The following is a 13,607-nucleotide window of genomic DNA, read 5'->3' as shown; positions in this document are numbered from 1 at the left end:
AAGAGACTGCTCTACTGGATATGAGGCTGACGCGTTCAGTCATTTTATATATCCATAGACTATATTTGACCTTTTAAATCTGAGGAAATAGAAAGAATAGAAAGTGCTAAGTCCATATGTTTTAGTTTTATGCCGAAGGTATTGAATGTCTGTTACATCCTGCTCCTGCTTGCAGAGTATTCTCCATAAGGGCCCCTTCTCACGGAGTATACGCTGGCTGATTTGGAACTTGTAAATGTTCTGAATCAGCGGCGTTTAAAACATCCCTTTGCTTTCTATGGGAGCCGGCATACGTGCGCTCCCCATAGAAATGAATGGGCTGCTTTACACGTTCAGAATCAGCCAGCCTGTGTAAAGGGGCCCTAACCCAGAAATTACCAGGAAAAGTGTCTTTGATTTGTCGTCTTTTCTAAAGTTGTTTCGTATGATATTCAGACATAGATACTTCTCTAAGTAGCAGATACTGCCCCCAAAGAAGCTGCCCATAGGGATTGTCATCTAATTTTCCTTGGATCCTGAGTGACCTATACATTTGTATTGTTAGGGTCAGTTCACACGTGAACTGCCCGCGCGGGTTTTGACACGGAGAGAGACGCGGTGAGCCGCGTCTCTCTCTTGTCAAAACCCGCCTGCCGCGACCATCGCTGTCGCGGCTTAACCCTCTGCTGTCGGCTCAAATGAATGAGCCGACATAGGAGGGAGCTGCCGGGGGCGGAAGCCGCGCGGCTGAGCCTGCGCGGCTTCCGCCTGAAGAAAGGACATGTCCTTTCTTTTCCCCGCTAGCGGCAGCCCGCCGCTAGTGGGAAAAAAAAGCCCGGTGGTCTACATAGACCACCATTGTAAAGGGGCGGATTTTGAAGTGAAATCCGCTGTCAAAATCCGCCCCTTTGTTCACGTGTGAACTAGCCCTTATAGTCTTGTTTCCTCTCTTCTATTGCTCTGCCTGGATGTCAGTCAGGGCCACAGTGAAACATTAGTTTTCTGCTATATAGGTTTGTAAACTTTGTATGTAAACTTAATTGTACATAACTAATGTAATTGTTTGGAGCGTAAGTTTGTACATTGATACATACAGTGCTTAGATTGGAAAAAACATTTAGGGGGAACTCTGGAATAATGGCTCCCACTGCAACCCTGCCCCGCCGCAGACACGCACATACCTGCCCACTAGTATGCCCAATATTGGTATAAATGATGCCCCATAGTGGCCCCTGCACATAGTATTATATGTCCCAAGTGTCCCTTGCACACAGTATTATATGTCCCCAAGTGGCCAATGCGCACTTTATTATGCCCCATTGTGAACACCCATGAACAATCATTATACTCTGGGGTCTTTTCAGACCCTTGAGCAGGGGTGGGTAATTAATTTTCCCATGGGGCCACATGAGAAATAGTAATGGTTCTAGAGGGCCATGTGCGCTGCAGCAAATTTAGCCCCACCCACTTCTCCGCTGACTCCGCCCATTCTCAATCATTTTTCCATGTGCCCCACAAAGTAAAATCCTCCTACAGTCACCCGTACATTATACACCCCCACATTATAACGTTTCCCTCCAAATGTCCCACAGTATTAAGTCCCTCTCGTGGTGCCCCAGTATAAACCAGCAGAACTAAAAGGGGACATTAAACTGGGGCAGCTGGAGGGGGACATTAAACTGGTGGCAACTAGAGGCAGACATGTCCCCCCTCCAGCTACCCCCCTCCCCCCATGGTTTAACATCCTCCTCCAGCTGCCCCAGTTTAATGCCCCCTACATCTGCCCCTAGTTCCCCCCTCTTGCTCACACATGCTGTCTCTTCTCTCTTGATCATCCAGCAGCCCCCATTGCCGACAGCTTGCAGTAAGCACATAGTCCCGTGTAGCTCCGCCCACTAACGAGTCATACCCTTATCCTGGTGATAGGCTGTGATGACCTCATCACAGATCCTTGAAAAACTTCCACTAGCTATGCAGGCCGCATAGAATCAGTCAGAGGGCTGGATGTGGCCCGTGGGCCGCACATTGCCCAGGTCTGCCCTTGAGTATAATAATCGGAGGCCCAGGGGAGGAAACAAAAAAACAAACAAAAAAAAACAGACAACCTGTTACTTGCCTATCCCTGGCTCCATAGCACTTCCCGCAGATCACGTCAGCTATCTTCAATGTAGTACGGCAGGACTTCGGATGTCACGTGAGCAGAGCCTTGCGTCACGAAGCATAAGGATGCAAGCCCCATGCCCATGGGGCACATTGTGGGTCAGACAATTTCTTAGTTTATACTGTAAAAATTATACGGTATAAAATAAGAAATTATACTGGAACGCTGTCTGGCATTTTTAAATTATGCATGAACTGAGTTCCGCCGCGTTCCGGCCTAATTAAACCACTGCATACATACATATAACATACTGTCCTTACATTTGTTCCTGCTAATGCTTGGTTTCATTGCTGCAGGGTGTTCTGCACACAGTTGCTGGATATCTACTCTATACTGCTCTAACATTCAAGTACGTGTTTGACTACCATGAAGATGATGTGTACTGGAGCACAGCTGACATTGGATGGATCACAGGTCACTCTTACATAACCTATGGACCATTAGCCAATGGCGCCACCAGTGTGATGGTAAGCTTGCCAAAGTGTGTAACTACCAAGAAATCATTTACCCATGGCAGTAAGGTTATATACTATTATATGATATTGAATAGTTAGTTCATCCAGTGAGAACTGGAGCAAAGGAATTTCACTATATAAAGTTATACTTTAATCCAGTCTTACCTATGCTAATCCCGCTATTCCTACTGCGTACTAAACTGAATTTCACAAAATTGGTTAAGTGAAGAGAGATATCTAGTTGTAGCATATTATTTTTTGCTATAGACAAATTTCTTGCCATCCATCCATATATCCATCTGCAAATTAGCTCTTCCCCCAGATAGAAGATACTTGTCTTAGTAGTGCCGCCTATAGGTAACGTCTCAGTAAATTAATGCCAACAGTTTTCTTCCTTCTGGAGAAGAGATAATTTGCATTACCTGTGAGTCTCCCGCCACGAGTTGCATCTCTAGAAGGAGAACCAGCACTCTCTGTGAGAGGAAGGTGTCTGAAGAAATTTCTAAAATGTTTTTCTTATGGTATTTAGTTTGAAGGCATTCCGACATATCCACATGTGGGAAGATTTTGGGAAATAATTGAGAAGTACAAAGTGAACCAGTTTTATACTGCACCCACAGCCATACGCCTACTGATGAAATACGGAAATGATGTCATTCAAAAGTGAGTTTTCAGCAGTTTCCACAATGTTTTTATGATTAACAATGTAAATCTTGTAACTCTTGTCTTCAATCCAAAAATCTTAGAGATATTCCAGTAACAAAAAGTTACTCCCTATCAAAACGGTAGGGGGTAACTCGCTGACTAGGGAAACCTTCACAAATCATGAGAACTGAGGTGTTTGGCACGTGAATGGATCGGCAGTTTGGAACTGCGGCCATCTCTGGAAGTTCCCTTTGAAACAAATGGAGATATGATATGCATTTCCAACCTTTCATTACATTCACACTGGGGTGCAAACCACTCCAGCTTTTGTCATCACTGGGACCCCCACTGAATGCCAAGTAATTTTATGTTACCGGAATATACCTTTTATGCTTTCACTAGCACCAGACAAAGCCAAAAGTGATCAACATATTTAATTAGAAATCCTTTGCCTTTTGTGTACACTTTGTGAAAGAAATGTAACCTATTTTTAAGTGTCAGTGAACATTATGGTTATTATTATCTCTGATGCGTCTTATTTTCTGGCAGGTATGATCTAAATTCTTTGAAAATTCTGGGTACTGTCGGAGAACCCATAAATGCAGAAGCCTGGTTGTGGTACTATAAGGTTATTGGTAACCAGAGATGTCCCATTGTTGACACTTTTTGGCAGACAGAAACGGTAAGTAGTTCTTTATAGAAGTTCTTATAGTATGTAGCTATAGATGCTAAAGTTATGACTAAATATGTAGCTTTCTTTCTTTATACAGTGGTTAGCCATGAACGTATGTGATGATGAAATCACTTTTTGATGGCTAAACCTCTTTAAACCAGTGCTCAATCCACCCCATGAAGGGATTTACCCATTATTGGGTATTTCACCATGTATCACACAGGATAGGTTGCAGATTGGCGGGTATCCAGTCCCTGAGATCCCCACCAATTTTGGAAAAAGGGGTGCCCTTCACCTCTGTCTGAATGAAGTGGCGGTCACACAGCTACTCCATTAATTTCTGTGTGACCGCTGGAGATAACAGGGTATTGTACTTCAGCCATCTTCAGCAGTCTGTTCTTGTAGTTCATGGGGGTGTCAGCATTTGTGCTTTTATCAATCTTCAACTCATCATATTTCTTTTTTTTTTTTTTTTTTTATGTAGATTGTGAGCCCCATATAGGGATCACCATGTACTTTTTTTTTTTTTTTTTTTTCCCCTATCAGTATGTCTTTGTAGAATGGGAGGAAATCCATACAAACACAGGGAGAACATATAAACTCCTTGCAGATGTTGTTCCTGGCAGGATTCAAACCCAGGACTCCAGTGCTGCAAGGCTGCAGTGCTAACCACTGCACCACCGTGTTGTCCCAACTCGTCCTATTTCTTATTCTGTGAAGGGGCATTTATGGGCACACCCCTTTAGAGAGGACCTTCCAGGTCTCCTGAATTTTCTTAGTAAATTATTGTTATTCCTCCTAGAAATTAATGAATAAGTTGACAACTGGGTTTTAGTATTCAGGGATTAGTTACTACATAGTGTCATTCAGTCTAATCAGCACTGATTGTCAAATGGTGGAATCGGTACCCAAGCTGGTTGGAAGCGTCCATTTGTCAATGGATTCTAAGAGAGGAGAAACAGAAGAATGGCACGACTCCATTATGAGAAAATACAGCAGAGGTGGCAGGTTCTCTTTACAAGTTAACCACTGCATCCCAGCTAGTTTTGTTTTTTAATTCTAAAAGTTTACCAGATTATGCTTAAACCAAATAGAAAACGTTTAAACGAAATGGAAACAATATAATGTGTTTTTTCTTTCCTTTCCTATTTTCAGGGAGGTCATGTGGTAACACCTTTGCCAGCAGCTACACCTCTGAAACCAGGATCTGCTGTAAGTGATTGCCATAAATTAGATTATATACCTTCTCATCTTCTGGTAGAGAAATGCTTTTATGCTGCTGAGATCCATTGTCCAGCAGCCTTAAGGTTGAGCGTGAATAAGCCTTTATGGCTATTCCTTTGTATCCGGGGAGGCCCAAAAGTATGAGCATTCCTGATCTGTTTTGAGTTTTGACATATTGTCCTAGGTTTATGTTGCATCAAGTAACGTATGCTAAATCTGATTTCTTGTGTCCCATAAGAGCAGTATAGGTATGACATAAAGCTTACTGTAATTTGCTGGAGTACGTCTCTTCCTCTCACTCGCTCCTCTTCCTGCCCATCCCCCTCAGTAGACATCTTTGAACCGTAGTCTGACTTCAGTTGTAAGGAGGGGACCTGATAATAGGAGCTGGAAGCATTTTCCTCTGATAAGATATACATTATGACTTTTATTCACCTGAGTTACGGATTTACAAAAACTCTTTAACAGTTATGCTTTAATGTCCATATTGTCTGTTATTTTAATGTAAAGTTTTTGGGCCCCTTGTGGTGTTTGTGATACTTTCCATGTATACTCTAGACCTAAAATGTTTTCATTTCCTAATATTGTAATAATTTACATGTCTAATTTCTATTGCTAGCGTATTCCATGTCATGCTTGCTTACATTGTGGTTTGACCCTAATCTGTGTTTTGCAGACTTTTCCATTTTTTGGCGTGGTTCCTGCAGTATTGAATGAGCATGGAAAAGAGCTGGAAGGGGAAGCTGAGGGCTACCTGGTAAGAAGAATTTGCATTAAAGGAGTTACAGGGTTAAAAAACCAGAAATGTTTTTGTTTTTTTCCCAAATCCAGCATCTCAACTGTCCAGGGGTTGTGTGTGTTATGGCAGTGGAGCCTCATTCACTTTTGTAGATCTGAATTGCAGTACCAAACACAATCCATGTACAAAACCTGTTATTCAGGTGAATGTTACTGTGTTGCGCTCCTCTTAACAGTAACTTCTTCAGTAAGGTCAGGAGCGGAGTTACTCATGGACCATAACAGTGGGTGTTCCATTGGTCAACACCAACAAAACGGAGATGATGCTACATCCTAGTTGTGGTTGGAATACCACTATACAAATGTGTACTTTTAAAAGGGTTCTTCATAGTCTAAAATCCTAGCGAAAAAGATTTTAAGCCATCAATACTGTGATCCATCACTGAGCTTCACGGAGTTAACATGTAAATTCAAAGTCGGTTATCTCCAGTGTTTTCTACAAACCTACAGTGTATTTACAAGGGTCCAAGAAGACATGGGAGGTCTTTAAGTCCTAAAATGTGGAGATGTTGCCCCTGTGCTTGTGGTGCATGTACTCTTTTGACTCTGGAAAGCCACAATCTATCACCATGTATCTTTTAAAGTTTTTACAAGCCTCGCCCTTTTGTACAATATAGGTCTTCAAGCAGCCATGGCCATCCATAATGAGGACCCTTTATGGCAACCATGAACGCTTTGAAAGCACGTATTTCAGAAAGTTCCCTGGGTATTATGTTGCTGGAGATGGTAAGACAGTTTCTAAAGAAATGTCTCATATATAATCATGAATGTAGTAAAGTTTTTATGTGAGTGATCCCTGTATTTGCCACATTGTATTTTAAGGATATTTTTAGCTGTGGAAGTACTTCTTTTTAAATGGGGATAGGGGAATAAGTCGCTGTGAGACTACTGACTATGAATCATCTCTAGGGAAAAGTAACCTGCTCAAACTTTTTGTTCAGTCAGTCCTGCCGAAACCTGCAGGCTTGGCCAGAGTAAGAGCCGAGGTGACAGACATAGCCATTTTACAAACAAATGGAAACCTGTTAGTATTGTTAGTCTATCACTTGGTGTCATTGCCTTACACATGGTATACCGTGTGACCACTGGAAATGCTGAAATCAGTCATATGTAGTTGATCAACTTTTACGGCATTAGAAAAGGACAACAGCCAGTCAAAGCGAACTTTTCTATAACTGTCCTGTAGAAAGGGCTGCACAGTAAGGTACATGTAATTGCCATAATTGTTAACCTCATACATTTTATTCTGAATGACAGGATGCAGGAGAGATAAGGATGGATACATCTGGATCACAGGTCGCATTGATGACATGCTGAATGTTTCAGGTAAGTGTAATGAGCGATTTGTTATAAACACTTTGCATTTTAGGCTGAATTCATTACACTTGTAAATACTGTATGGCACATATTCTACCCACACGCCTGCATAGAGCCTGTACCTCAATGCACTGAGACCATACAACGTTCTGGTGCAGAATGTACAGGCTCTGTGAATTGGTACATATACTACACATCTTTGGGGGAAAACATTTTGATATCGAATGACGTTTGTCGGATTCATACAGTGCAGTAGAGGCCTCATTCACCTCTATAAGAGCTCTGTTATGACTCCATTGACGTCGTTGGTACTTTATCTTATTCTGATTCTTATCCTATACAGGTCATTTGCTAAGCACTGCTGAGGTGGAGTCTGCCCTGGCGGAGCACCCAGCAGTAGCAGAGGCAGCAGTGGTAAGCCGTCCACACATTGTAAAAGGTGAATGTCTTTACTGCTTTGTAATCTTGAAAGATGGGAAGAAGTTTACAGATCTGATTGCAGATGAACTTAAAAAGCAAGGTAAGATCCTATATTGTATAAACTACCCTGTTATATGCCATGTTGCATTTTTACTCAAATTTCTACTGGTCATATTCGGTTTTGGAAGCGGTAAAACGGAGTGTCACTGGATTATCAGGGTTATGGGGTCCTGTTTTAATCTAAACGACATGAGCTAAAACTTTGTAATATACTTAATGTTGCCATTGAATGTCTACAGAATGAACAAAGGGAGCTTTTCTTTATTTATAAATTTTTTTTTTTTAATTTAAAGTTTGTTTTTGTTTTTTTTGTTTTTATGATTGTATTTTACAGATAGAACTTGAGGCGGGATCCAACTTTAAAAAAAAAAAAAAAAAATCCTCCCAACTTCCATTCATTTCATTTTTTTTTCCCTGTATCTAAAAATCAGAAGGACAACAAATCTGCCTGACTCCCATTGCAATAAATGGGAGATTTGGAAGAAGGATCTGCCTGCAAAAAACTTACCATTTTATTATATGCCATTGTACTGTATGATAAGGTTTTTTTTCTTTTGTTTTTTCTTTTTTAAACTGGGTCTTAAGAAAATTTCTTAAAATTTACATTTGCAGTTCGAGAGAAAATCGGACCAATAGCAACCCCTGACTTTATACAGAATGCTCCAGGATTGCCAAAGACTCGATCAGGTAAAACATGCAATGTATTTTCTAATATCAGTGTAACATGGTTATTTGCGGTTTGTTGCAGAATATGTATATACCGTATTTTTCGGACTATAAGACGCACTTTTTTTCCCCCCAAATTTCTGAGGAAAATGAGGGTGCGTCTTATAGTCTGAATGTGGGTGGAGGAGTGGGTTTGCAGCATGGCCGCAATACTGCCACCGCTGGTTTTCTTCAGCGGCAGTAGCGCGGCAATCTGCAGGCCCCGGCAGCTAAGACAGTCCCCGGCATCTGCTGTAATAGACCGGCGGATGCCGGGGAGTGTCTTGGCTGCCGGGGCCTGCAGATTGCCGCGCTACTGCCACCGCTGGTTTTCTTCAGCGGCAGGAGCGTGACAATACTGCAGGCCCCGGCAGCTAAGACACTCCCCGGCATCCGCCGGTCTATTACAGCAGATGCCGGGGACTGTCTTAGCTGCCGGGGCCTGCAGATTGCCACGCTCCTGCCGCTGAAGAAAACCAGCGGTGGCAGTAGCGCGGCCATGCTGCAAACCCACTCCTCCTCCGCAGGTTCATCAGTCAGTTAGCCCCATACCTTTAGTGATGCAGGCCGGCTCCTGCACGGCGAGGCCGCAGGAGCCGACCTGTTCCGATGACAGCCGGGAGCCTAATGAAGGCTCCGAGGCTTGTCATAGATATATATTACTATCGCGGCTGGTCTATGACCCTCCGCGATAGTAATGTATAGAATCTCCCATAGACGGCAATACACTTGTATTGCCGTCTATGGGACTTGCAATCAAATGATTGCAGGTTCAAGCCCCCTAGGCGGGGGATATTAAAATAGTAAAAAAAAAAAAAAAAAAAAACCCACTTAAAAAAAAAAATATAATAAAAAATAAAATAAATAAAAGTTCACCTCCTTTCCCTAGAATACATATAAAAGTATAACATTACTGTGAAACATACACATTAGGTATCCCTGTGTCTGAAAATGCCCGGTCTACTAATATTTTTATGTACAGTGAACGTCAAAATCAAAAGTGCTAAACTGCCGGGTTTTTCTCTCTGTTTTGCCTCTGAATTAAATAAAAGGTGATCTAAGCAATAAACATTTCCCAAAATGGTATATCTAAAAAGTACAGCTGGCCCCACAAAAAAAACGCCCTATACATCCCCGTACAGCTGCAGGGTCACCTGTCAATGTGGCCTTGCAGCTGTTCCAAAACTACAACTCCCATATATGAAATATTTTACCATTTTTTGCCTGAAAATTTTTTTTTCCCTATTTTTCTCCTCTAAAACCTGGGTGCGTCTTATAGTCCGAAAAATACGGTAACTTTCCAGATATACTAACCCTCTTCCTAGTATTTACTTGCCAATAGTGTCACAATTAAATACTATTTTTCCAGATAACCTCCACAATTAAATATTTTTTTTTTGGCCATATAGAGGCTTAACAGTTCTAACTTTTTCCTATGTATTTTCTGTATCAATTCCTCATTGGTTCTCTATATCTCCACTTGCTATCATTCTTTGTATACTTCAGGTGAATACTTCATGGTCATGTGATGGGGATACAGGTGCACGGCTCGTTAGAGTTGCAGCACAGTAATTAGAGCTCTGTCTTCTAACAAACTTGACACCTATGTGATCATCGAATGACCATAGACTGTACATGACTTTACCATGGACTGTACATGATATGACCATGAACTGTTGATCACTACAGTACAGTGCATCAATCTAGATCAAATATTATGCTAACACGTTATGATTGCTTATATTTTATGCTGTCAGTTTTCTTTGCTTTGTTGTACCATTCTTCTTCTTGAAAATTTCATAAAAAAATTACAAGTAGCAGCATGTAAATTTATGGATTTGTGGCCACCGCTATTGAATATACATGATGTAACGTTTCAGGTGGTAACACACCCTTCTTCAGCTGGGTTTTCTATGCTGCTGTGGCTGCAGCAGGCGTTGCAGGCCCAGTAGCTGAGCTGCATTAACAAAGTCTGTGGACACGAGTGGTAGTTCTTGAAGAAAAGAACAGCAGACCCCATCTTCCTAATTTTATGCAAGACCACCTTTTAATACAAATTAGTAAATCATTGTATTTAACAAGTATTTAGTTAACACAGAGTTAAAAAAAATATATATATATTTTCTATTTTTCTAGGTAAGATAATGCGGAGAGTCCTGCGACAGATCGCTCGGAATGAGAAGGATTTGGGAGATATCTCCACTCTTGCTGACCCAAATATAGTTGAAGTCTTGTTCAGCCAGAGATGTGAAGCGGCAGCTTGAAAGATCTACAGCACTATTTTGTACATGACAATCATTTTTTATTGTTTTTTTATGTATTGAAATCACTTTATGGTTTATATATTTTACACCTTTTTTCTAAACATCATGTTCCGTCCATTAGAAAAGTCCAAATTTGCCTCTCTAGGCCATGATGTTGGTGACTTTGGCCCATTGCTTGGAATTCTGTCATGGCTTCCCTTTATGTATTGCTTTCTAGACCAATAAGCTTACTGGGCTGCAGGAATTGCTATAAAACACAGAACCAAATATTACTTTCACTTGATTCACACTAGCATGTGTGTTTCTTTCTTTTGGGTCTGCATGAGGATCAGGAAGATGGAGACCCTATCTACTTAAAAAGCAGTTACATGTAAAAAACAGACTATAAATGGACTATATTGTCTCCGCCAGGTTTCCGCTGCTTTTTTACTGAAATCGGTGGAGAGAAACGTCCATCTTGAAGGACTTCTATCTCCGTAAATTATAGGCAGATTCTGCGGCGGCTCCTATGGAGACTCCATCGCTAGTGTGAATCCAGCCTTACCTAATGCTGCAGTGGTCCTCATAGGTCTTTATTTTCCTGAAGCCAAGACTTAGGGCATTTAACAGGTGATTGGGTTTTTTTTTAATGACATTTACTGCAGGTTCAATTTCTTAAATTCTAGGGTAACCCCTTTAACATGTTTTAATAATGTAACCATGTTGTCATATATATCCTGTATTATGATACGGTGGTTATTTCTTAAGGTAATAATTCATAATTTGCTTTCAGGGTCAAAGCTCACAGCAATGAATACTGGTTGTAGGATGTAATATGTGAAACGGCTAAAAAATAGCTGCATTAATATTTGTACATTAAAAATGCGAATTCTAGTTATATTGCTCAGCGGATGTCATGTGATATGTATACCTGCAATTAAAATCATTATGCTGACAGGTAAATACCCAGCTCAATATGCAAAACCACAACTATACGACCCTGGCTCTTTGCTGGCAGGCACAGGATAAGCTAATATCTACAATTATGATTTACTAATGGAATATATGAGTTATATAGATATTATACAACTGTCCTGCATTCTTTATCAACCAGTTGGAGATTTCTAGAAGTCAAATAGCGGATTTCTAAACCATTGCACAGTTACAAAAAGGGGCTTTTCCATTGACATTCATGAAACTGATTTCTCAGTCCCATAAATGTTTTTTGCATCACATCATGTGAACGTACCCCAACAGACCAAACCTAGAGAACAAGTAGATTGTGACCATAGAGGTATGGTGTGTCAAGTGTTTCTAGAACCCCCTTTACAGGAGCTCACACTACTTTAAGAATTTATGCCATATAACAGTGGTGCTGTCATTCCAAATAAAGTAAAAAAATTCATATGTACAAAACCTTTAATGAACATATATATGTCTGGTATATCATTGGACTAAGCAGCAGCACTTTACCGTTTGTTTATAAGGTTTTGGTGGAAATGAGATTATTATAATTTCTATCATATAGAACGTCTTACCAGTTGGATTCATGGCTGGATGGGGATATCATGTAAAAGGAAGGCTATGAATAATTGTACATATTTATTAATTTTATAGATTTTGGGCAGATTTACGAACCCCTGAATCAGCAAAGGGTTCACCTCATTTACAATATGGCACTCATGTTCCTTATAGTTGAGGTGCACCCTCCACAGGGCCGTGTGTGTACAGGGAAATGTAGGCAAGCTCATAGCTGGCATACATATCCCGCATCTTTTATGCTAGTTGTCTGCTCGATACATGTCGCTACACAGAAGAATCATTGTTAAATGATTTTATCCGTTTTCTGTTTATATGATGTATATTTACTATTGAATATTTGCTTGTAATATACTGTATGGGAATTACCTTAAAATTACAAGGCCTGCAATATAAGAATTGGACTGAAATTTTGATGTCTTTTTATGATTTTATTGTAATATTCTGTTTATAAACTTGTCTATACTTAATAAACTGTATATGTAAAATACACTGCTCTGCCCAGTTTATTTGCTAGCTATAATCTTTCATTACAGTAAGTAGTCACATTATTCAAATCAAATTTTAGAATAGTATTATATACAATTTTTTTTTTTTTTTTTTTTTTTTTTGTAGCTAAATAATTATCATCTCCGTTACACAGATTTAGTTGAATGGAAATGGCCAAGAGGGCAGATGTACTAATGTGCTGGAATTCTGTATTAATATGCACCTGAGCTGTGTACTGTATGCCTGCAGTGGAGTAACTCTATGGGGTCCCAGTGGTTGCAGATGTGACTGTGCCCCTAAGCCATGGGAATCCTACAGGTCACCATCAACACACTAGTGTGGCGTAATCTCTCTGCACATTATAAATGTATTATCCCCGCCCTCCCCCTGCCCTTCAGTGAGCTGGTGTGGGAGGATTTATTATACACATCCTTCCACTGTCAAAGGAGAAAATGAATCCTTTAATGGGAAAAATAGCAGTTGGTTAGCAGTCAGAGGGATTCTGTGGGGGACTATTACCATGTGGGGTGCGCCGACTGGATGGGAATGAAAGAAAACTTGTGTGCACAGATTTGTTATGGACAAGTTTTCATAGCAATCTGGGACCAAATAGAGAAATGCAAATGCTGCTAAAATGTACAAATGGGACGTGGCTGATGACTATTGAAAATGAGCTGAACTGGGGTCCCAAGCAGAGCTATTGCATGAGCTTTTAATTATGCCCCTTACATTTGATTCATTATGCATTTTAGACACTTTTAAGCCTTGTTTGACAAGTGGATGGGACTTGATTAAGAGAAAAATGTTAACATGCAACTTATTAGTATCAGAATTGTGACAAAATTCTTGTACAATTTATAGTTGGAAAGTCAGTTAACTGCTAGGTATAACATTAGTGT

General features: G+C 40.5%; 1 protein-coding gene across 1 annotated transcript in view; it reads left to right on the top strand.

Annotated features, from left to right (window-relative positions):
* The window catches only part of LOC142200365 (acetyl-coenzyme A synthetase, cytoplasmic-like), a 31,244-nt gene extending 18,535 nt beyond the window's left edge, over positions 1–12,709 (top strand). The window contains exons 9-18 of the mRNA XM_075270687.1: positions 2,437–2,607; positions 3,125–3,258; positions 3,790–3,922; positions 5,069–5,125; positions 5,814–5,894; positions 6,553–6,661; positions 7,193–7,261; positions 7,596–7,772; positions 8,345–8,419; positions 10,574–12,709. Of these exons, the coding sequence (XP_075126788.1) occupies positions 2,437–2,607; positions 3,125–3,258; positions 3,790–3,922; positions 5,069–5,125; positions 5,814–5,894; positions 6,553–6,661; positions 7,193–7,261; positions 7,596–7,772; positions 8,345–8,419; positions 10,574–10,701 (1,134 nt within the window). The 3' untranslated portion in view covers positions 10,702–12,709. The remainder of the gene's footprint in view (positions 1–2,436; positions 2,608–3,124; positions 3,259–3,789; positions 3,923–5,068; positions 5,126–5,813; positions 5,895–6,552; positions 6,662–7,192; positions 7,262–7,595; positions 7,773–8,344; positions 8,420–10,573) is intronic.
* Positions 12,710–13,607: the final 898 nt, after the last annotated feature.

The sequence above is a fragment of the Leptodactylus fuscus genome, chromosome 4, assembly GCF_031893055.1.
Source record: "Leptodactylus fuscus isolate aLepFus1 chromosome 4, aLepFus1.hap2, whole genome shotgun sequence".
Taxonomy (NCBI): Eukaryota; Metazoa; Chordata; class Amphibia; order Anura; family Leptodactylidae; genus Leptodactylus; species Leptodactylus fuscus.
Note: the sequence above shows the minus strand (reverse complement) of the source record. Positions and strands in the feature narration are given on the sequence as shown.